Source organism: Agelaius phoeniceus, chromosome 6 (genome assembly GCF_051311805.1).
Source record: "Agelaius phoeniceus isolate bAgePho1 chromosome 6, bAgePho1.hap1, whole genome shotgun sequence".
Classification (NCBI taxonomy): domain Eukaryota; kingdom Metazoa; phylum Chordata; class Aves; order Passeriformes; family Icteridae; genus Agelaius; species Agelaius phoeniceus.
This window is the reverse complement of record NC_135270.1, coordinates 49,824,299-49,849,569: the sequence shown is the minus strand read 5'-3', so window position 1 is coordinate 49,849,569 and position 25,271 is coordinate 49,824,299. Positions and strand designations below refer to the sequence as shown.

Sequence of the window (25,271 nt, the reverse complement as noted above, 5' to 3'; positions counted from 1 at the left end):
CAAGCACCAGGCTGTTAGTAGTGTGCAGGCAGTGCCATCCCCAGCCTCACTGACAGCCTTTGGTTCCTCCACCTACAGCAAGGCTTCCCATGTCAGGGTCCATAAGGCTTCATGAGTCTTCCTGGGTTGTGGAAGAAAGAAACAAACCTGCCCAAAGGGAGAGCACATTACCCTTTAACCCACAGTCCTTTCCCTTTTGGTATGAGATGCACTATGAAGAATGAATGAATTGTTACAGATCAAAACTAACAGTCTATATAAAACACAACTGGAGGAAGCATTTATGATTAAAAGTTCAAATTTAACAAGCCCAGAGGTTAGCAATTTTCTGGTTCAGCCTGAAGAGTGGTGAAAATTCAGTGTGCTTCTGTTTGGTTTGGACTGGCCTATTTTGTGTTCACAACCCATTTTCCTGATACACAGCACTTTGCTGGGTTGCTCAGTGCTAATGCTCAGGACCAGAAGCATTTGACTCTCAGTGCTACTGTTGCACACATTTGCCATTTTCCTCCTTTTAAATACTCACTATTTCTTTTCAGACCTTTAGATTTCCACAGTAATACTTGTGCAAGTGTTGCTCGGTTTTATTAGAAAAAGTCAGATGGTCCAACTTCTGCTTCTGTTTGTTGCTCACATAGAGGAAAATTAAATCCTGGCTTGGAATTTGGAAGTTAGTGACAATACTCTCTCACATTTGCTGAAATCACATTTCATGGGCTGCCTTTCACTTTAGGAGGCAATAAGAAAGTCTTTAAGCTGAATAAATAGAAAAAATGGTTGAATGAATGAAAAGCAAGGAACAACTTTATCCCAGGAGTAGTCAGTAGTTAAATTAGTGCATGGATGCAGCTATTTTTAGTAGACTCTTATTCCTTGATGCTACTAAAAGCTTGACTTGGACCCAATATTGTTTTCTTTCTGTTTTGGTATTTTACAATCTTCAGTGAACTTGTCACTACAGTGTCCTCTAGCAATGATGTCAAAAGATAATTAAGGATTTCTGGAAAAGTATCCACTTATTATTTGAATTTATTTTTCACTCCTCATTAGGCAATTTGGGACAAAATGAGTAATTTGCTTTTATTTTTCAGGCCACCTAGAATGTTGTAAGTCTCTTACCATATCCCTGTAGCCATCTTTTTTCAAGAATGACAAATCCCAGTCTGTCTGGTGGTACCTTCATACAGAGCCCATTCCATGCTTTTGGTTTGTTTTTGTTTTTTTTTTTGCCCTTCTCTCTGGCTTTTCTGTTAATATGAAGGAGTTTTAAGCAGCAGATGGCAAAACCTTTCTGGGCTTCAGGTATTAATGTCCAGCCTGTGAGCTGAAGCTGTTCTGTGCTTACTCCAAATATTCTGTCATTTACACATATCAAGGTTGGCAGAAAGGACACTTCTCATTCAAAGATGAAAAAGAGAAAAAAGAGAAAAAAAGAAAAAGAAAAAAAAGAAAAAGAAAAAGAAAAAGAAAAAGAAAAAGAAAAAGAAAAAGAAAAAGAAAAAAAGAAAAAGAAACTAACACTTCTCCCTACCACACACCAGAAATTATGATAAAGATTGAAGTTTGAAGCCAGAGCTCTCTCTTCCAGTCTTTTGCTCATCTTTCCTGGGTTAACAAAGCAGAACAATAAAAATCTATCATGAGCACATCTGGATGCTGAAAATAAATAAACAAAACAGCAAATAAATCTGTAGAATTCCTCAAATTTTCAATTTTTTTTCCAGATAAATGTAGTATTAGCTGAAAAAGTTTTGTGAAAGAATGAGATGCTAAAGTACCACTATAATTTCAGACCTATTTTTCTATTTCAAGGGCATCTCCAGGTTTCTCTTTTAGGAGCAAAAATGCACTGAAAGCCTTGTACAATGAAAAAATGCAATATCCAAGTCTCAGAGAAAGACAGGTCTCCGTTATCTGCCAGAAGGCACATAACCTCTGTCAGAAGCAATTTGAAGATCTGCCCTCACCACTGCATGTTGGAATGGAAACTGAGCTGCTTCAAAGACATTTAAGAAATATTAAGAGAAGGGAAAGTGACATAAATTTATATTAATTTGTTGCTATATAATATCTCCAAGTTCAGCCAAGGCCAGAAGATAATTTGGCCTGTATTGGATCAAACTACCTTTAGCTCAGATGTGACCCCTCCTTACAAAATAAATGTGCACCAGAAGAGCATTCAGAAGCCTGAGGGATATAGAAGTAGAGTTTCTCTAGGAAAGGTCTTTTAGTGTGTAGGTAAAACAATCTATAAAACTTAAAATCTCTGCCTTTATTTCCATCTATATCTTTATTCCAAAATTAATTTTTAATTTTGGGTACTTTAAGGAAAACTATAAATAAATCTAACCAATTGACACTTTCTGATTTAGGAGAGTTGTGTTCAGGGTTTTTAAAAATAATTTTAAAATTATAAATGTTTGGTTTAAAATTATACTTACTGGCCATTTTTCTCAGGAAAAATAATTTGTTTTGGAAAAAAAATCACCTAGTTTTGCTGTTTATAGGAATGATACTTGTAAACCAATTTTTTTTATCCATATAAAAACCTGACAATCATTTCTCTGAAATACTCAAATATCTTCACTTTGAAGCAAGGACTATTCTCAATTTTACTGTGGCTGAGATGGTTTGATATAAGTGCTGAAGAAGGTTTTATGTGTCTGAAAAGATGTTTATTTTTAAGTGATAGGTATTGTAAAAGAAATTACTTATCTTGTAATTTCTTTTCATGTTTAATTACTTTCCCAGCCTGGTGTATCCTTGAAGGACTCCAATAGGTTGAAATGACATTGATATTTTTCCATAAGAAAATCTGAACAGCAGAAGGTTTTCATTTTGCTCTTAAAAATAAATTCTTTGGGTTTTTTTGTTATTAATTTTCAAAGGCCACCCAAAAATGCCACAAATAAAGGTGATCCAGAAAGAATTCAGCCTCCATCTGTTCATGCATTATCAGGAAGGCTTTAGAAAGCACCGAATTCCAGCTTCAGTCAGAGCATCGCACATTTCCCATAGAAAAGGAGAAAAAGAAAGCTTTGTCTTGTAGAGTGTTTCAATTTCTTTTTTTTTTTTCTGTGTCAGAATTTCGAGGTGTCAGGAGAATCTGAGAAGAGGAACAGCAGTCTTTTGTCTGTAGGTCTGAGACGCTGCTCTGAGGAACAGGACAAGCTGCTCACACAGTCCTTTTCAAACCTGTTCCCTGGTCTGTGTTTCTGGGAGCCTGCCTTGGGCCTGGGGGTTGGAATATCTGAAAGTGGCAACCACTGGCCAGCAGTGTAGGGGAAGGTAAAAGGAGCTGCAGGATGTGCTGCCAGGTCCTCTGAAAAATTTACATTAGACACCCACAGTTATGGGTACCTGTAATTTTGCTCTTTATTTGCCTTAGGTTACCAGCTGTGCCAGGGAGCAATGACACTCAGAATTGCTATTAAGATGCTATAAATGGAAATTAGTGAGTGCTTGCACGTGGCAAGGACCCGCATGGTGGAACACCCTGGAATGTCCCAGCGGGAAATAATTTTGCCTTTACAGCAGAGTCTGAACTATGCCTGGAAAAGAAAATCAAGTATTGAACTCACAAACTGAGTCATTTATTATGGGCACCGAGTGAGACTCAGATCCTGCGCAAAAATAGTCTGTGACTGATGCACCTGTGCAAGGTGGCAAATTAATGGAGTAGAGACAATTGTGCTTACAGCATTTCTTAGCTTCAAGTGCTGAGCTGCACAACCTTGATAATGTTCTTTTCACATACTGTTTTGTCTGTAATTATTACCTGTATCAGTCCAAATTTAAAAATAGAGTACTTCCCTATTGAATGCCTCTTTTAGGATGCATTCGTGGCTGAATTTTAGAGGTTCCAATACCCTGCAACTCACACTGAAGGCTATTGGCACTGTCACAGCAACACCATCCAAACTCTGAAAATTTCAAAGCCTCTTTCAAAGCCCTGGGATGAGTGCTCCAAAATGGAGGCAGCCAAAAATCCCTAGCCACTTGTAAAACATTAGATGTAATAAGATAAAAAAGCAGATAATTTGAGGAAGAAGCTAGTTTCTAAACCAAAGTTGTCAAAGTAGGGTAACACTCCAGGCAACCAACTCCCACACCTTTTATCATCATCATTAGTCATTTATATTGCAGCAGCATGCAGCAACCCCTGCTGACGTCTGGGCTAGAAACCAGACACAGATAGTGAGAATGATACCTAGCCCAAGCAGCTTGCAAAATTACAACAGTATGAAGTATAAGAAAGGGAGGGAGGAAGAACAGAAGGTTGAAGTGGGTTGCTGAAGGTCGATTTGCACAAACTTGGCACAGCCGGGAGAGTCAGGGCCTCGATCCATGGGAGCAGCTGCCCCTCTGGCTCGTGCTCTGAGTGAGCATGGCATGGGAGAGAGATGGCAGCTTGACTTGTGCAGGTTCCCTGCTCCTGGGAAAACAAGCTGGTTGTGCCAGGAGTCACACATTTGGGAAAACACAAGGGCAAGGTGACACATCTCCCCTTCAGGTCTTGGGGTAGAGCTCTGTGGCAGAGCAGAGAGCTGGGATTTGGGAGAGAAAATGTCACAATTAACTCACAAAATGCTCTGGCAAGGCCATTGGTACAGGCAGTGAAGAAAAGAGCATGGGAAGAGCTGGTTTTCCTAACCCCTGTGCACTGTGCATTGCTATAGCAAGTGTTTGCTGTTGGGGGTTGTGGGTATCACAGGCTGAGGTTGGAAGGGACCTCTGCAGGTCACCTGCTCCAACCCCCTGGGCAGGCAGGATCACCTAGAGCCAGTTGCCCAGGACCATGTCCAGGGACTTTTTCAATATCTCAAAGATGGAGACTCCACAACCTCTCTGTGTAACCTGTTCCCCTGCTTGGTCACCCTCATGGTTATGTGCTGCTTCTTGAGGTGCAGAGGTTTCCTTGGGGTAGCAAAACATTTCACCTTGCCAATGGAGCAGAGCCTCTTGGATACAGTTCTTTTTTCTTATCACTTATTCTCTTTAAAAAGATACAATTTATGTGGCCACAGATCTGGGGAGAATATTTGCATATGTCTCCCAACAGTACAGAATGCCTAACAACCCAAATCTCTGTCTGCAGTGGGCACTGTGCTAGATAAGGAACATACTTTGATAGCTAATGTAATGCAACATACACATCATGTTGCCTCAAGGTCATGGTAAATTGTATCTGTTTATATGATGCATCTTGACATACTCTAATGTAGTGCTAGTAATTTAAAACACTGACCATATAAAATGTGAATAAGACCAAGAACATCGCCACAAATTCCACTGACTTTTTGTATGAGAGGATTCATTAGCATATTGGTGATTCTTCACAAGGATTTCAAGAAAAGAATGCATATTTTGCCACTTTTTTCTCCAATGGACACCAAGTCAAACTTCATTCACAAAACCTTGAGTAATTCTGCTAAAAAGAAATCTAATCTGGATTTATGACCCCAGAACAGAGAGCCAAGTTTAATCCTGTTTTTTTTTAAACATATAACGGATTCATTAAAAATATTGCTTGCAATAAAGAGGCTGCTAACAATAAATAAAATATTCATAGTATCTGAATTATGCAAAACTGGTCATTGGAAATGATTTTGTGCAGGTCCCAGAAGCCTTGTAACACACAGGGAGTGCACTGAGTGCCACTGAACTGGTGTGATAAATAAATAAATGCAACTTGCCTGGAAACAGTAGATTGGATAACACTTCTTTAAACTTTGTTTTCAAAACTAATAGTTTATGTGTTATGAATTGTTGCCCAAGATGTCCTGCATGTTCACACAGACCTGGGTTTTATTCTAGCTGCTGTCACACCATGCACATAGGACTGATGCTTTCTCTGTTAAAATACTTTGCTCACATTTGTAAAGTATCCATTTGGTTTTACCTGTATTTTTAACGCCAGGTGATCCTCTAGGGAGATTTTGATCAATTTCTTTCCCTTCCATGCTCTAAGGCATCAAGGAGTGCTGGGATGAGGTGATTTGGAGAACAGACCATACTAGTGGAAAAAATGCTTATGGTGACAGACCATCTAAAACCCATGGAAAACAGTAGCCCTGTTCTTCAGGCTCTGGTGAGAAAAATCATTTTCCTCAGGAAACAAAGCTGGGAAGTGAACACTAATCATAGCAAAGATAGTCAGGTGTTTTCAGTTCATGACATCTGAAGAAATTCTAAGAAATAGAAAAAAATCTAAGATTTAAAAAAACCCAACCACTTAGGCCAAACTTCTCCAAAGGCTATTTGAAGGCTGAACTAAATATTAATTCAGGTTAACCTGAAAATGCCAATCAAAATCATTAATACTGTAAGAGAATGTTTGGATTTTCTTCACTATGTAGGAAAGAAATGGAAAGCTGCTTGATGGACAAAAGTCAGTGCTGCTCCAAATCTGGACTGAGAAATGGCACCTTCTAGTGAATACTCATAGACACTGGTAAACATAATTAACCTATTCCAGGATACCATAGCATTTCCAGATATTATGATTTTAAAACCTATCTGTAATGTAGATTAAACAGGCAGTCATACTGATAAATGTTAGATGTGAAAGAAAAAAAAGACTACATGACTGAAAAAATGAATGTGAAAAGTGCTTTAAAAATACAGTATCACTCTATCACCCATTCAGAAAACCTGAGCCAGAGGAAGAGAAAAACATTTTATCTAAATTCGTGAAGCTGCCCACTGCTCCAGAGAACCAAACCCTTTTTCTTGGTTTCCAGATCAGCACCCTGTTCTTTGGACCACATTTTGTCTCTGCACCCTCTGGTTTAAACTGATGCAGCTCATCTTCAGTTTATGCTGGTTGAAGAATTGCAGCATAAGCTTTTTAAGAAGTCACTTTGCAGCACCAACAATTTAATTCAGCTTAACAGAAACATAGAAATAGAAACAGTAAAATGTCTTTTGACCTTTGCTGTTGGTTACAATCAAACCCATGCAACAAAGAGAGCAGAGAGGAAATGTTGGACATACACTCAAGATGAAAAAAAAATGTTTGGGCATGTAACACAGTACACTGGAGAAAACATTCAAGAACATTGTGCTGAGAATATTATTTCTATAAGGCTGAAAGGGTCAGTGTCATCTTAGATTATGCACTGTACAAGTGCCAGCCATAGAAAAAGACCCACCCACAGGCCCTACACTCTGGGCAGAAGGTCACTAAACACTGGCAATTGATCTGTGGCTCTAGAGACTCCAAGGAGGGGCATAAAAAACCACCAAATAAAACATGCGGGTTTCTTTTTGTTAATATACCACCTACTTTGCTAAAGATTATTAATAAAGCCTGAATAATGACATTGTCTTGTCAATCCAGTGTTAATTAATGCCAATGATGAATGAAAATAAATTAACACAAGTCATATAAACATCCTTAAACGAAATTCCTCTCTATTTCCTCCTGACACAAAAACAACCTGCCAAAGATTTCTCTTTGTTTGAAATAATTTTTCTCCAAAGCATTTCACACAAAAGCAATTAAGCTTAAGAACTCAAGCTAAGTCCTACTTTGCTTATCTTATCAGTCCTTAGCTCCAGCCAAACCTCCCTGACACAGGTGGCATATCCAACCCTTGTGCTCCTCACAGGGACTTTGTGTCACCCTCTAAGCCACTCTTTTTTAAGCTGACACCAAAAGCCGTGTTGTGCATGCCATGGGTCCAAAGTGAGACAGTTTTTGTCACCCAATGACTTTTTCTGTTGAGTTTGGCATGGGCATGGCCTCAGCCAGACCACAGCCCTGGCTCTGATCTCTGTTAGCCTTTCTGAGATTTGAACCATACTCCTCATTTCCTTAGAACTCCAGATGTCAAGCACACAATGCCATAATTCACCCAGAAACTCAGCACAGTGACTGAAGTGCAGCCAGCTCTGGAGGAAGCACAGGCAGTTACAAACCACACAGCCAAGCCAAATGGTCCAGAGATGAGAAAGGGATGCAGATTTTTTTCTGAAGAAAAAGAGTTTGGCAAATTTATACTGGGAAATATCTTATTCCATGAATCAAGAGATGCAACCCTTCTTTGCCAAAAACTGGGGAGCCTAAAAGCTCATAACTCTACATTAATGCAGCAATTATATTAGCTTTCCTGTACTTTAAAAAGCTGAGACAAAAGTTTAATATTTCTGGCTTTGCTTTCTAAATAGAAAGTGAGAGTTACACTAGACAAACTCCAATTTAAAATCTCAGCAGGGCTGACAGTGGTATTGAAGAAGAAAGCTTTTCACAGTACTAGCTTGTGGACTGATTTTAATAATGGACATTTTCTTTCCATAGATCCAATATTTATAATCTTGTTGTTATTTTAAAACCTGCCTGGGGACACATAAATCTGCCTGTATCATAATTACACTTACCTACATTTCATGCCTGTAATCAAACTAGGACCTATGGCAGAAGCCATGGGAATATTGGGCAATCTATTCTGCACGGATAAGAAAGACTCCAGGTATTTTTCCAAACGGATAATCTATTTTATGGATAATAAATTAACTTTGTCAACTTTTTTGGAAGCTAATGTTTTGTCAGGAGAATTTTTTTTTGCTTATTTCTGAAAGTAAACATTCACAGGATTCCTGAGTCTTTTTTCTTGAGTTCATGTGTCTCTTTCTTCCAGTTGCTCCCAAATTCTGGTTCCTTTCTCCAGCCCTTGCTTCTCTGGAGCTTGCAGCACTGTTTGGCAGGGGTGGAAAGGAAGATGGATGCAGGCTGGTCAAGTCCTTCCAAGAGAAAGCTTAGGGTGGTACAGCTCATAGCTCCACTGAAACCCCCAGAAATAATCCAAGAATCAGGCTTTTTATGGAAACCCACTGGCAGTGTTTTACTTTTAGTACTGCTGCTTCTTGAACTACAAATGTCAGAAGCGTATCTGTAGTGATGCACTGCTGCAGGCTGGCTTTGGGAAACCCTTCATAAAAATCTGTCAGTGAGGCTGGGTAAGTTCCCTCCTCTAATGAAGTCATCCATTCTGGTCACAGCTACTCTCTGCATTGTCCCTGGGGCTAAAGTAAACATTACTGAGGAGAAAATGTGCATGACTTACAAATCCACAGCACTTCACCACATGCAGATATTTGCTAATGTTTAGGAACAGAACAGCTTTCTCACAGGTACCTGCATATACACCATGATTAACCAACATGTGCCACCTTCTGTACACTGCCCAACCAGCTAAGAACAAACTCTCCTACACTGCACATGGATTACAGTTTTGGTGGATGCTGTTGCCTGTCACAGGAAGGATGTTTGAGGGGCCAGAGCACCAGGTGGGGACTGAGGAGTCAGGGCCTCTGGGGTTCTAAGGGCACCTTCATGAACACAGGGACACCCTTTGCAGTTGGGAAGCTGGTCAGCATGAACAATTCTGGCTCTGAGAAACTGTGTCTTTGCCCTCCTTTAATATTAGCACTCTACCCCAGTCATATGCTGCTGGGACAATGCTGTGCAGAGCTACTAAACATTTTATTAAAGAACACGATTGCCATCTTGTCAAAGCAGGGTATGGGCTGCCTCTTCCTCACTCCTGCCAGGTGGTAATTGCCAAGAAGGAAAACAGGGATTTACAAAAATGATTGTGCTATATAGATGGCACATTGCCCTTTCTTGAAAGCCATAATCCCTCTGTTAGCATAAATGTCTGCTGTCTTCCTTCTGTTTTCTCATTCCTGACTTCTTGTAAATGCTAATTTTTATTTTTTTTTTCTTGTGTCATGCTGCTGTCAAAACTGTAAACACTACAATATCACTAGGCATCACATCAAAGGAAGATTTACAGATGATTGGTCTTAATTGTTTTTTAACATTTTACCTTTTTTTTTTTTAACAGCACAGTAAACAAGATATTTAAAACTTTCCAAACAAGGCTTATAAATTCATCTTGTTCCAACTTTTCCAGCTTGCAGTAATTTTTTAATTGACATCAGCTATTTCTCTGCCACAGTGATTGCTGCAGGACTGCTGCACACATAACTGTGCCCAAGGTAGCTGCCACCTAGCCAGGTGGGAGCAGAAGTCTCCTAGAAAATAAAAGGCCTGGACCCCCACGAGGAGCAGCTACCTGAAACCACAGCCACATTCCTGCTACGCCCTGGAGATGCACTCTGAAGCCCATGCCCTATCAGCTCTCCCCTGCCTGTTGCTCAATCCAGCTAGATCAATGCCAGCTGGGTACATTTATACACATTGCTTAGTGCAAGTGTTAACAAAGACCTAAAATGGAGTTGTGCTACCATTTTACAAGGAGAAAGAAGAAATCAGTTCCTTTCATTATCAATTATTCTCATGGAGTTTTGCAGCTGACAGAGGCTGCTTGAGAGAAACAAAACAAGAGGTGTGCTAAATCTTGGAGATAGCCTGCTGTGGAGCAGCAATTCACATACCAGTGGAGATGTGTGTGCAGAGACACACAGATATGCCCTGAACATTTGCTGAAGCCCCAAGTATTTGGCAGGTAAATATCTGAAAGAGGAAAGGAATGAAAAGTAAAGATAAAGAAACAAAGTGCAAAGCCAAGGTATATTTCTATTTTCTACCACAGCAACTTGTACCAGTGGTGAAGATGAAACAAGCCTGTGATTTGATCCAGCTGTGGAAGAAATCAGTGGCACAATTCTCACTGACTATCAGGTACTGGATTAGGCTTTGAAATCAAAAGTTGCCCAGATGAGCAGCAGTGGGAGAAACAAAATGTACTTTGTAGTCACCTGCTCATCCAAATTGCTCGAGTATGTATAGACTCTACAGCCCTGTGTGAGTCCCTGAAAATGAGTCAACTAGTAAGTTATCACTTCCAGTAACCTCAAAGAAGACCATGCAACCATGAAGATTCTCAGAAAGTCACATTCTTTTGTCGATCCTAATCTTGATTAGTAACAGCTTATAAGGAGAACAGCCCCTGCATCATGCTGCAGCATGGCTCTCTAGCTTAGGTAGTTAAGGAAAAGTGCAGTTAGACCCAGAGAGACATCTGTAAATATCCTCTTTTGCAAGTGATCCTCTCTGCAAATGGCTTTATAGATAATGAAAGTATTAATCATTAATAACAAAAATCAACATAAAGTTCCACATGTAATGCTGATAACTGGGACCAAGAACATAGTCAAGCAGACAGTGAAATTAGTTACTATCTTTTTGGCATTCTGTGTGCTTGAAGCATTACTTATGGGAGTTCCATTCACTCAGAATTTAATTCTCTAGAAGAAGCTGTTTCGCTTATAATTTCTTCAATATCTACCTCTGTCAGACCCTGATCTCAATAACTGATATTACCTGCAATCTATGTGATAAGCACAGAACAAAAAGGTTCCCAAATTTCAAGCACACCCTCCTCTTGGTAGGATTCACATTCTTGGATGAGTTTTGCTGAGCCTTGCAGCTGTTCTGAGCTTCTGCAGCTCCTGCAGGTGCAGCGGGGCCAAATCCTGCCAGTGGCTGACAAAAGCAGCTTCTGCTGCTGCCTCCTGCCCACAGCCAAGGACAGCCCTGAGCTCTGCTTGGCTCACTGCTTTCCACTGTCCTTCAGGACCTGGACTGCACATGTACTGTAATAGATCCAAGAGGTTTTCTTTGAGCCCATGGTCCTGTGCAAGCATAAATCAATGTCTGTATTGAATTCTAGCTTATGTGAAAAGCACTGGCTTTGCATATTTGTGCTTTATCATCCAATCAGTAGGCTAGAAGCAGTCAGTCCAAATCCTGAGAGGGTTAAGCCAGTCAAACTACATCAGTGAACACGGTCTGAAAGAGCAGGCATTGTTTGGCATGTATCTTAAGCTGTCAGGAGGAGCAGCCAGTGAGCAATGCAGTACTTGACCTGTCAGCATGATACAGATCATTTACATAGCTTTTTACAAACATTAACAGATTAATCCTCACCCTGGGACACACAAGCAAGGTTCAGTAGGCCTGACAAACAGATCTGGAAGCTGTCTCCCACAGTGATGGTAACCTGATTTCCAGGAGGATCAGCATCTTTACATCTTGTAAAAGCAAAGAGGATGGGACTTCATACCTCCAGACCAGGAGAAAAAGAAGTGTGAAGTAGATAGCAGCTTTGGCCCAACCTCTTGTATTTGTGGGGAACTGGGGCTGTGGGGACTTTCTTAAGTGCTTTATCCTGGCTCCAGTTCAATTCACAGCAGCTGTGACAGTCACAAGTAGCATGGTAGCTCTCACCCCCGCACTGAGGACACAGGCGTGTTCATGTGCAAAGTGCTGCATTTCACACCCAAAGCCTAAAGCAAGCAGCTGAAGTGGAAGAGTCCTACCTGGTTGTGATTTCCCTACCCTAACAGCTACCCAAAGCATCTCAGCTCATCTCTGTGGGATGGTTTTATAACAGAGTAGCAGTCATCATATGAGTGAAAACTGAATTCTGAGCACAGAGCCTGGGCTTTGCCTTGAGGAGCAGGGAGGGTCTGTGATGGATATGGCCCACAAGATCATACTGACAGAGCACATAACCTAAAGACAAAGTGGCACATGGCCATGGGCCATGAGGCCATGCTGGCTGGCTTTTTAATTACATGGAAGATGTGATTTGTGCACACATCATTTATGCAGCTGAGGTTTCTGGTCTTAGCAGTATTACTGAGGGCTGAGGAGCTGTCTGTAAGCCACAGGGGAGATCAGGTCCCTGGTGAGGCAGGACAGGGTGTGGTCCCACAGCTGTGACCCCTCACAGGAGGCACATGTGCATGTATGCACTGAAGGGATGAGAATCCTGGTTTGTACCCACGAGCAATGCATGGATGTACCCAGGTGCACTGCCATGGGGTTTAACCATGTGTGTCCACATGGACTGGGAGAAACACAAAAAAGAACAAGGGAAGATGAATTCTACAAGCATCTGCTAGAGACATGTGGGCAAGGAGGAGAGGATGCCAGGTTCTTTAGATATACAGTAATTCATGTGCTGCAACTTGGCAAAAAATTTTCAGATTTTAACTGAAGGTCTCTGTTTTATGAAGGAAATTGCTTATTGATCCTGTCTGTTTGCATCATATTCACACAGTGCTATTCACATGCTTAACCTGGAGGGATTCAGAAAGGTTGTTTCTCTCTTCACATGCAACTTGACTTCTTCAGAGAGATGCTGCAGCTCCATGTGAGGTGCTGTAGGTTGGAAGAGTTTGTGAGGTAAGGAACATGAGTGTTCCTGACATTAAACCCCTGTGATGCCCATTTGGTGTACCTTTTTCATGTACTCATAATCTGCTGAAAGTAAGATGAGAGGTCAGAAATGGATTTGGAGATAAATTCAGCAAAACCATTGTAGCAAAACTCTCTGTACCATTACACATGGTCTGCTTATGGATTTTTGGGGTTTTTTTAAGTGAGGCTTTTGATCTATCTCCCCTTTTGAAACATTGTAGATGTGATTTGTGGTCTTGTACTAGTTTACTAAAATTCAGTGAGGAATGGAACAGATACTTGGGACCTTTCAGCATTAAATATCCATTGCATGGTTTTCAGGGTGGGGCCAACAAATAAACTGAAAGACAACAGTGATCCCTTAAAATTCCTTTTGAAAGCACACGAAGAGAGACAGAATTTGTAGCAGAACAATTGGGAACAGAAGTAATAGACCAGCCCTTCCTCAATCTCCTCTAAAGCGCTTGTGTATTAAAACCATGCCATGAGGTACATCATGTTAGTCAGGGTGGTCCCAGTGAAATGACACATTAAAACATGCTGAACATTATATTAAGTAATGTCAAAGATGCCATTACCTTTATGCTGAGCCAACAACACCTCAGAATGGCTCCAGAGGAGCAGGTACAGTGTAGATTGTTATACATTTCCACAGCAGTGTTTTTAGAACTCATCCAGCTGTGCCAGGCTTCAGAGCACTTTGGTGCAACCTTCCATTTGCTATGGAATGAGGTCACCCCAAACCAAATGGGCATGACATTACTGAAAACCTTCCTAGAGAAAGGTTTGTTTTCTAGCTTTCATTAATACATACAGAGGACAAGTACTGTGCTCAGCAGCACAGAAACAATACTATCCTAAGGCCCATTGTGGTCATCCATTAAGAGCCACTTTCAAGAATTATTTAAAAGCCTTTCTGAAATCCTGCCTTCCTCTGCTAAGTATTTTGTAGTGCTTCTGAATTCAGTGAAAAGTTACATTTACTGTGAACACCTGAACAAAAAACACTTTTACCCAGTGTTTTGTTTAGATGCAAGGTAAAAAAAGGAATTCCAACGCACAGCTCTTAGACAGTCTTGTCATCAGATTTCCCATTCAAAAAGTTACATGGTTTTGTTTTCAAATATTAGGCTTGTCCTTCTTAAAAGAAATTTTCTGGCATTCTTAACACAGTTCAGTAAAATCTCACTTTGCAGACAGTATTGCTAAGTTTTGGGATGTGTCAAAATAAAGTCCTAATTTTTCTTATCAAATGTATCACTGCTTCACATGGAGGAGAAAGTGTTGCTTTTCAGTATCTAAAGACATATGCATAAAATTATAAATCACAAATTTTCAGAATTCAGAAGTTAAGAATATGGATTGCATTAATATCCTCTGAGGCTCTTAATGAAATTCATTATTTATTTTTCATTATTTACGTTGATGGACTTCAGTTGTTCTCCAATATTTCTCAGCCAAATAAAAACCACTTTACCTGTCAAGTTTCAGTAATTACCCAACTACAATAATTAGATTTACTTTCCTGACTCCTAATGCTGTGGAAAATAAACAAATATTATAAACCCCATGGTCAGATCCTCAAAGGTATTTGGATACCTTGCTCCCTCTGGCTTAAAAAATAAGTACAGTCCATGTGATATATTAAGTCCTTAAGCACCAGCATGTGCTTGAACTTAAATACCTTTATGTACTCTAATATCCAAGATTCCATGGCAAAAATTGCCAGCTTAGCTAGAAAAAACTTTCAGAACTTCTTTTATGTTATTTAGAGGTAACAGTTTACTGTGGAAGGCTGAGGTAGGCTGGAGATGACCCTCTGCACCATCACTGTGGATGAAATCAGAGTGCAGGTGATCCTCCTGGCTGCTGAGCTCTCTGCACTGGAGAACATTATTTTGAAGCAGGTTATGTAATTCCTTACTACAGTGGAGTATGTATTGACAAAAGCATTCCTTGCTAACATTTTTCCATTATAAGCCTGTAAAAAGTTTATGTCAGAAAAAATAAAAGATTATACTTGGTGCAGTAAGGTCCATTTTAAGTTCTCTTCTTAACATTTTTCAGGAATAAAACCAAAGTGAGATGAGATTTCCAGTAAAGTACCGTTTTTAATCAGACTTTCATATTCTTCTCCATTAATATGTCACTGGATAATTGGGCAAGTCCTGTACTTGCCAGCACCCAGAGGCATTTAACACCTGGAGCTGCACAAATAGACTGATGTGAAGCAGATTTCTGGGATATTCTTCTGCAGAACTCATTCCAAAACTCTGGCAATTCACAAAAAGCTATTTTTCCTTCTTGACATGTAGAAAATTTTTCTGAGCTTGTATTAAGATGACAAGTCAGATTTTTTTTTCCCCCAACTTGAGATGTAATTTTAGCTACTAAGTACTTTCCATGCAAACCATCTTTTCATTTCTCATAAAGAGGATACAAAACTTGATTACCTTGGACAGAGGAGGCATACCAGGGTTAATAATAATAATAATCACTGTTAGGTATCATATTCTCTCTTTCACCTATTTTTCCCACAAGTGCTGGATTCATAATGACCTGTGTGGATTCCAGACATCAGTCTTTTTAGTTGGATTTTTTTCTGTGTTGAAATTTGATTAATTTGCCAAAAGCCTTCAAAACCGTTGCATAGCCCCACAGCTGTCCCTAAAGTCTGACAGTATAAACAGGTATATATGTACATCCCCCAGAACCTGTATGGCAGGTTTAGGATATTTATATTTAGTAATTTTCTCTTTAATAGAGGAACTACTTCCCCTGTGTAGCAAAGCAATTACATAATTAATGGTTACATTCAAACAGAATGGCTCAGGAGAGAAAAAAGAATTTTTAGGACAACTGTGTCAGACTGGAAAGGAAGTATGCATCAGTAATTCCCTTTCACATTTGATACTTCAGCTAGTATTAACTTAAAAGTCCAAATATAAGCCATTAAGCAAAGAAATGAACAAAATGAAGACCAACCTTGCAGGGACTGTGCTGAACTGAGAATAAGGACATTTGGGTTCAATTCCGAACTCTTCCCTTGCCAGTATAGCTTTGGGCACTTTCTTTGTTGCTCCCTTCTTTATCTATTTAAATAAGGATATTAATACTAGATTAATTCTACTCTTTCCTGCATGCCTTTTGAAGGCCTCTTGAAGGCTTTTGTAGTAAAAAGCACTACTTCTGGAATCTGTAAAACTCAGAAAAATAGAGGCCTGCATTTTTTGAAGACACAAGAAGAATTAAAGGAGGGAATCACCATCAGAGATCATGTTCTGCCATGGGCCTGGTGAGAACTGCTGCTCAGTGTCAGCAATGTGGGGCTGGGCAATATGTAATGCTAAAGATGACCCTTCAGAAAGCTAAAGGAATAGAAAGCTTCCAGTTAAAGGAATGACTTGTGAGAGACAATAAATTTGGGGACAGCTATAAGAGATTTAGTGAAAAAAATCACAACAAAACACTTTCCCGCTAAAACAAAAACAAAAAAAAAAAGTTGCAAAATTTCACTGAGAAAAACAGAAAAACAGATATCAGTACAATTTCTTGTAACAAATGGAAGTCTGATTTAAAATGTCAAAATGAAATCTTGTGTCATTTTGACATCAGCATTTCCAAACATATTAATTTTTAGAACTTCTCATTTTTTAAAAAAATTCAATTTTTGATCCTGGTTTATGTAAAACACAGATGCTGATCTATAGAAATTGCTTGACCAAGAAACATTCTTTCTGTGGACATTTACACTTAAATGTCAAAACTTCAAGCTTCATTTGGAATTTGTTTTGGATTTTTTTCAGGCCTTTGCAAAATCAGGTTTCTGCTGGATCTTGAATCAAGACAGCTCAAAGCTTTCAGGAATAGAGGGAATACTTATGTGCCACATTTTTCTTGACTGGAAGTAGTTACTGCAGGTGTGGGAAATATTTCCACTGCTCAGTATAACTTCCCTGACAATGCAGATGGCTCAAGCTTTAATTCATACTGTTTATCTAAAGAAATAGTCCAATGGACTGAAATGAAATACAGATGTTCTCAGCATCAAAATTTTACTATAAGTATCTTAAAAGAAAAGGAATTTACTAATTTTACGTGCTTTAGAGTTGACAGAGAAAGCCAAATGCAGCTGTTGTGCAAGTTTTAAAATTATTTTAAATGTCACTAAAGTGTCTTAAGTCACAGCAAATCATGGGCAGGGATGTATGCTAAAGAAAATGAACACCCTGCATCATGTAAACCCTTCTCAAAATACACACTCTTTAGAAAAGAATCCACTATTATCACAATGTACATCACAGGGATAAAATAAAAAAATGAACTTATTACTGCATTAGTGTAGTGGATACATATTAAGCTGCTATGCTTGTTTTTTAACTATTTTTCATTCTACTATAATGCATAACCTTGTGGAATATAAATCCTATGCAAAAAGGAACTGTTCTTTAAAAATGACAATTAATTAAATATTGCTTGTTATGTAATATATATCCTAATAATATAGACATTTATAAGCATGCAAAATTGCACAGAGAAATGAAACCCAGATGATTTTATCCTTCCTATTTCAATATATATCTACATTCTGTAGGAAGTTTACTATAATTATGATTTCATATTGTGTTTCTATACTGTAAAGATAAATGTTCCTGGATCAACTAAAGAGCTAAACATCATGTATTAACTAAAAAATGAACATATTTAATGTAGTAAAAAGCTGGGTAAGTATCCTTGAACCTAATAATAGAGAGTATTTTGTAATTCAGTGATGTTTCAAATGAACCCAGGATGGGTTCCTGGAAAAATTAACAATACCCAGTAGCAATGTTAATACTATCAGAAAAATAATAAGGCAATGAATGTTTCCAATAAGAATACACTTTGCTTCATTTTGGAAGCCACTAATAAAGGTAAATTTTTGCATACTCTGATAATTTTTCTCTAACAATGTATCTGTACAGTTACATGATCTTTAAGAATGTAATTAACCTATTTTTCTTGCTCTAATTACAAGGCAAAAGATTTGCATAGGTAAAAAGAAAAATGATTTTGTTTAGGGGGAAAATCCAAATTATGCCTGAAGCCTAATAAATCTGTTGCCATGACAAAGAGCCTGGTCTTACAAAACCTTTTAGAATTTATCCACATGAGTAGTTCTTACTCACTGTGCTAGTTCTGACCTCTCCCATTCCGAGTGACCGCTGTAAGAGATGGAGCCCAAAGTCATGGGCTAAATGAACATGGGCTAAATAGAGATTTTGTGGACATTTCTGGATGTTTTATAAGGGTGGTCCATAGACTAAGGGAGTGATATCTACATGCTATATATAAAGATGGAAAGCAGGGTAGGTTAATGAGGATGTATTGGATAGTGTGGTACCTGAGCATGATGTAAATGGTGTAGAATAAGGAATAATGTGCTGGGTTTAGCTGGAAGAGAGCTGGTTTTCTTTCTAGTAATTAGTATGAGGTTGTGTTTGGTGCTAGAAGCATACTCACAATACAGAGATGTTTTAGCTCTTGCTGAGCAGAGCCTTCACAGAGCCCAGGCCTTTGGTGCCTCTCATCCTACCCCACCAGAGACTGGGCTGGGGCTGCACAAGGAGCTGGGAGGGAACACAGCTGGTAGAGATGGCCCCAAGTGACCCAAGGGATATTCTGTACGATATAGTGTCATATAAAACACTTGAAATAGCATATAAAACAGGGGAAAGACAAAGGAAAAGGGGAGAAAAAATGTTCAAAATGATGGCATTTGTCTTCCCAAGTAGCCATTACAGACAATGGAGACTGGCTCTCCCAGAGGTGACTGAACCATGGGAAGTGGTAAATGAATTCCTTGTTTTGCTTTGCTTGAGTGTGTGTGGCCTTTGCTTTACCTGATAAACAGTCTTTGTCTCACCCATGAGTTTTCTCACTTGTACTTTTCTGGTTCTCTCTCCTATCCCCTCACCAGAGGGGAGTGAGCAAGCAGCCCTGCAGTGTTTAGCTTCCAGCTGGGGTTAAACAATAATATTCATGCAAGTTGTTCCACTGATTGACATAGAACTGCTGCTGTGAGGACAGGTTTGCAACGGGCAACTTGAATGTTGGATGCAGTTCTTGTTCACATAGAGAGTTGAGGGGATGACTGCTACAAGAAAGAGATTCTCTCTGACAGTGAAGATGACATTTATGGGTTGTGTTCTTCCTTAGTTTTGCTTATTGGTTCTTACAGTAGTCACACATTTTAGGTAGTAAAATACACAAAAAATTCTGCTTCAGTGCACATGTATGTGTGATTTGAACCTTTACTCCTAAAGTCAAGGCTGATTCCTCTGAACCCTGTTGAAGTATTGTCACACTACAATGTGTTTTTTCCTCTGTGCTTCCTCCTGCTGCAGTGATTTGAAGTTGCATTGCCATTTTCTCTTTAAAAACTGCCTTATGGAGTCCTCCATCATATAAGGAGGAGATTCATTGGTAAATACTACAAAATTACATCTTTTGAATCGTATTTAAGCTCTGATTCTTGTTCTTGAGTCCTGCTGTAGCCTGGCTTTTGTATTTTTGGCTTTATTTATCCTTCCCATCCTGAAAACCTGCTGCCAGGAACCTGTCCTCTCCATACCCAGCTGCACAGTCCATGGCAGCTGCCACACAAACCTGCTCCTGATCTTTTTCCAGCTCCTTCAGAAGCAGTCAGATTTCCAAGGGTTTCCCCTCAGAGTGGAGGCAGGTCCACAGTTTACTCAAGAACCACTCAACTTTCCAAACTCAGTGATCAACCAGGATGCATAAGAAAATAAATATGTTTCACATTACCACTATAGTGGTATACCACCTTTTAGTTCTCCCTAATTTCTAAAACAGAGACCCAAATAAACCAGCCTTCCTGAAAAAGAAATCTGCTCTTCCATCCCAGTTTATTAATTGTGCAATTCCTTATCTGCTAGGCAATTTCTTGACAATGACCCTAAGTATTTTTTAAGTCAGGTAGTTACATCTCCTTGCCCTCCCCTAGCACCCTTCATCCAGGAAGACAAAACCACATTACAGCTATTAACAAAAAATAGCTTCCAATGCCCACTGAAGGTATTTCTAATAATTCTGAACACTCCTCTAATACACAGCAAGAGTTACTTGATGTGAGAACATCCCACACTGGATTTGTTTATTTTATGACCTGGGTAATAATTCACATTTTCGGCTTCCTGACTTGCGTAAGAGGATGTCTCTCCCACTGTTTCTAAAACACAGCATCCAAGTCTGCACTTGGTAGTTGTTTCCCATGGAAACAAAATAGAATAAATCTTTTGTACCTGCCAGTATTGCAGACATTCAAAACCTTTCTGTAGCTTTCATTTACTAAAATAACATTACTCATTCTTGCATGATATAGAATTTCTTTTACCTCCCATTTTTGCCTTCTAGTGGTCAGTGCACGACTGAGGTGCAGGGAAGGTATAGAACCATGACCCCAGAGAAACAGACAGAGCAAGAGAAGGAGGAGGCAGGAGGAGGGGAATGGAGCGAAGGAGGGAGGGAAGAAGAGAGAGAAATGTCAAAACAAATTCCTAAACATCCTCCTTAGCATGGAAATATGTACAGTGCAGCTGCAGATGTTCCAGTGCAAGTGCAGATGACAGCACAGGTGTGCACAGACACACACACATACACACTGTCACAAAGCAAGGGAGAAAGACAAGAAATGATCTTGCAAAGCTGCTGCAGTAATCAGGACACTTGCTCCTGAAAACAACCATGCAAGCAAACATTCTTTTGTCACGTTTCTACATCTTTTCAATTTTCATTTCACTATTGCTATTTTTTTATACCTTTCACCACATCAGATAGTTATTATTAAAAGAAAGGAAAAAGGCCTTACCATGCAGTGCATCAGGAAGAGATGAGAAGCACAGAGCATGCTGCAGAGATTAAGCTCAGCATGGCATTCAGATATCCTTTGGAATTGAAGAAAATTGTCCAACCCATTCTTCCTAACAAAGCGGACAAGTTTTCTCTAGGCTTGAATTTTTCACCAGAAGACAGATCCTTACAGTGCATTATATTTTCTTCTTCAGGAGATATATTTCCTCCAGTTAAGTTTCAGCTCCGCAATGCCATTTCCAATCAGCTCTGAGAAGTTCTTCATTCCCAGATTCGCGGTGTCATCAGAGGGACTCCAAAGAAAATCAAAGAAAGAAAGAAAGAAAGAAAAAAAGAAAATAATACCTTACCAAAGCCCTATTACTACACTGAAAAGGAGAAGATATAAAAAATCCCACAACACCCCCTCATTTATTCTATTATTTAGGTGTTTCACAACAATCAGTACTACCTCTTTGGTCTCCTTTATGCAGTGCTGATCATCTGTAACAAAGGAAGAGGCAAAAACTTTCCCAATTTACACATGATGCATTTTCATTGCTGCTGCTCAACTGTGTACGACCAAACAACCCTTTTCATCCTGAGACATCTTTAAAATCATCTGACAAAAACACCAGCTATCCCCTTTCCCTTCCCAAAGAACACGAATATTAGAATTTCTAGAAAAGTGTTGAAGAAAATCTGACAAATAACCAAAAAATACAAATCAGACTCTAAAAGCAAAAGCCTTGAAGCAGAAGGTTTCTTGAGCATCGAGGTACTCTGCCTGAAGAATCTGGGGACACATGCATTAAGTACCCTAGGGAAGGAGAAAGGGGAAAAGAACGGAGTGTTTGGAGAAGATGGGGTGGGACCAAATGGGAGTCAGGCAGGAGTGGGATCCTGAGTCACCCTCAGCCTCCCGCCTGCTGGCTGACAGCAGCTCGGGCTTTCCCTGCACTTTCTGCAAAGCATATTAATTGATTCTGGTTGCTGAGCAACTAACTCTGGGGAGCCACATCGACGGCTCCGGCTCCAGCCCAGCTCCAGCAGCAGCAGCAGCAGCAGAGAGAGGGGATGGTCTCCCCTGCGTCTCCTGTCCCCTCCTCCTCCTGGAATCTGTCACCCTACTCGATGTCCTGAGCTGCCCTGCAGGGAAGCTTTGCAAGGAAGAAGCCCTCAGCAGGGCAGCAGGGAGGAGCTGGGTGCCCCCAGCCTGGGCTGCACTGGCAGGACTCAGGAGAGCAGGCTGACCTCACCCTGACAGCAATGCCCCTCTGCCTCCCTGACTGGGGAGCCTGGGCCAGTGGGGCTGGCAGCCACAAGAAACCCAACCAGCTGTGTTGACAGGTAGGTGAATCAGGGTGGTGTAGCCACCTTCTGAAAAGCAAAAATCATCTCAAAGATGTTAAAATGACAAGAAAGTTCCATGGTTATCATAGAAACATAGAATATCCTGAATAGGAAGAGACCCACAAGGATCATCAAAGTCCAGCTCCTGGCCCTGAACAAGACATCCTCAAGAATCCCACCATGTGCCTGAGAACCTTGTCCAAATGCTTCTTGAACTCTGTCAGGTTGGGGCTGTGACCACTCTTCTGGGGATCCTGTTCCAGTGCCCAACCACCCTCTGGATAAAGAACTTGTTCCTAAATCCAACCCAAAGCTCCTCTGACACAGCTTCATGTCATTTGCTCTGCTCTTATGTGAGTTTCTAGTTGAACATGTGGCCACTTAAGCTCTGCCCCTGCAGTAACAGTAACTGTTGCTTATTCCTGACCTCTCTATCATGTTGAACTTCAGACAAAGCAGACACTTGTCTGGCTGAAAGGGTGCACTCTAAACCAGAACCACCACACAGAGGAATTGCCTAGGTGTCTGTGACACTGGTTTTGATACAAAAGGGATGCCTCTGACAAAGCCTTATAATTGCTTTAACTAATACATTTGAGTTCCATGGAAGAGCGAAACAGTAAAGAAGACATTTAGTTTTGGCCCACAAAAGAGATGGGATAACTGAGTAACTGGAGCTGGCTCAAAGGGGTTTCTCCTAGAGTGCCTCTACTGATGGCCCAGTAGGAGCAACACAGAGGATTTCTGCAAGGTTGATGCCAAGGGAATGGACCCTGCAATTTGTGGCAGGGCTTCCACTGACTTCTGTGTCTCTAGAGTCTGAAAGGACTCCCCAAAACACCACAGTGTCTGAAAGAGGACATTTCCCTTGGGGTGTATAAATCCTTAGTCAGATCATGGCATTTGTTCAGCACTGACTAAGCTGTCTTTCTGTTGCACAGGTAAGATGTAAGAAATGAAAAGACCTCAAGGTTTCTCTCCCTGTGACCTGGCAGAAAGTCCAGCACTAGATCTTGGCCAAACTGCTCACGCGCGATTACTGTCAAAGATCTGAGCCAGGTCAGCTCTTAATTCAGCTATAGTGATAGGATAAGTTAAAGGGCAAGGCCCTGAGAATTGCCTTAGCTTGCAGCCACAGAGCAGAATTTTTGAATTCTCCCCTTGAAAAACTCCAGCCTGTATCTAGTGAGCCCTATCTAAGTGGCAAACAGCAGGTCCTTGTGAAAAGGGACAGGTTATCTTAAGGAAGAGAGTTACTTTTCTGACAGTAGCTTAGCTGCACCACACTGCTTTCATGCTTTATAAAGAAAGATCTACAGTTTAGCCTCATTTTCTTAGCAAAGCCAGATGCTTCACATATCTTCTAAGCTCAGGAAACCATGAGATCCTGTTAGCAGAACTGCTGTATGAAGCAGATTACAGAATATATTCAGTTCATCCAATATGTTTATTGATATGAGCATATACTGGGAAATCTTTATTTCCCAAGTACAACATCCAGAGAAATATGGGAACATTTAGACTAAGGGAACAAAGAGAGGTGGAGAGATTTCACGAATTCTTGCAAAGGAATTATTAAGTCTATATGAATGAATTTCTCCAAACACGTAGTAAAGAAAGATTTCTTTCAGCATGATAAGTTGTTGTTTTATCTTTCCACTATTACTCCTTTACATTCATGCTGGTGCCTGTTTTTATCCCCAACAGTACAATCTTTAAAAAGTGTGACAACAAAGTATTAATATTTTAATGTGCTTTGTTTTGTACTTTATTTTTTACAAGGCAGAATACCAAACAGTGTTGAAGTTCTTTGTAGAGGAGAAAATATCTTTAGAAGTTTTAGGGAAGGGCAGTTTGAAGGGCAAAACAATAAAACAAAACAACCATAGAAAGAAAGAAAGAAAGTCAACAACAGGTGATTTCAAAATGAAAGCAAACTAGTGTATAAGAAGGAGCTATCAGATTATTAAAAAAATTTAGAAGAGGTAGGTTTGGAGATGTCAACATTTGTGCAAATTTTTAGTGGTTTTTTTTAGAGAATGCAAGGCTGCTTAGATAAAAATCAGTATCTTACAGAAAGCAAGTACAGTATCCCTCTTTCACTTACACAAGACTTGAATTTAATCTCATAAAAATGCTTTTTATTATTCATTGAAAAGGCTGACTAATGCATATGTTCTACTCCTATTCCATTTTTATGCGTCTTTTCTCACCTTTATATCCTTTCAATAGTAGCATTATCCTCTTTGAGAAAATAGGTGTCCTGTGTGCCTAAGGACCAGAAGAAGCTGGGACTGAGTCAGCCCTCATTCCCTGAGGGACTGGTACAGCTGGTGTCCCATCAAAACCTGGCAGCACTCTCCATGGCAAAGCCCTTGATCCACACAGGACCCCTACTGCAGGACCCTGGGCACCAAAGTAATGGGGACATGAAACAAGCCATGGCACCAGGTTAGGCAGAGCCCTTTTTTGATCTTAGACTCTACTGCCAGGACCTGATAGTGAGAGAAAGTCCCCAGGGAGACAAATGGGAAGAAAAAATACACTTCTGTTGATGTGTTCTAGTCCAGAGTGTAGATAAGGGCCAAGTGGAAAGGTGGCATTTGGAAAAAGCAAGGGAGTGCTGCAGCAAGCACAGCGTGGTGGCTGAGGCCAGGGAAACAGGGCAACTCCTTTCTCTGGAGTGAGTGCATGCCTGTGCTGCAGGGACAGAGGGCACTCAGGGTGGATGGGCTCCTTACTGTGCTGGGTAATTACTCTCCTCTGCCCTGAATCACAGCAGAGGCCCCTGGCAACTCAGGAGATGGGGCCACAGACTGTCAGACAGTGAAGAATTTGAAGCAGAAAAGTCTCTGGGGAATTCTCCCTGCAAGCCAGGAGCAGGGAAGAA

General features: G+C 40.2%; 1 protein-coding gene across 4 annotated transcripts in view; it reads right to left on the bottom strand.

Annotated features, from left to right (window-relative positions):
- Window positions 1–25,271, bottom strand: part of TUNAR (transmembrane neural differentiation associated intracellular calcium regulator) — a 162,320-nt gene that overhangs the window by 8,332 nt on the left and 128,717 nt on the right. For 2 of the 4 annotated variants that reach the window (XM_077180655.1, XM_077180654.1), the window contains one exon: window positions 21,048–21,342. The exons of 1 other annotated variant lie outside the window; for it this stretch is intronic. In XM_077180655.1, the coding sequence (XP_077036770.1) occupies window positions 21,048–21,086 (39 nt within the window). In that variant the 5' untranslated portion in view covers window positions 21,087–21,342. Of the gene's footprint in view, window positions 1–16,162; window positions 16,188–21,047; window positions 21,343–25,271 lie in introns of those variants that run through there. One more of the 4 variants, XM_077180656.1, reaches the window with a different exon arrangement.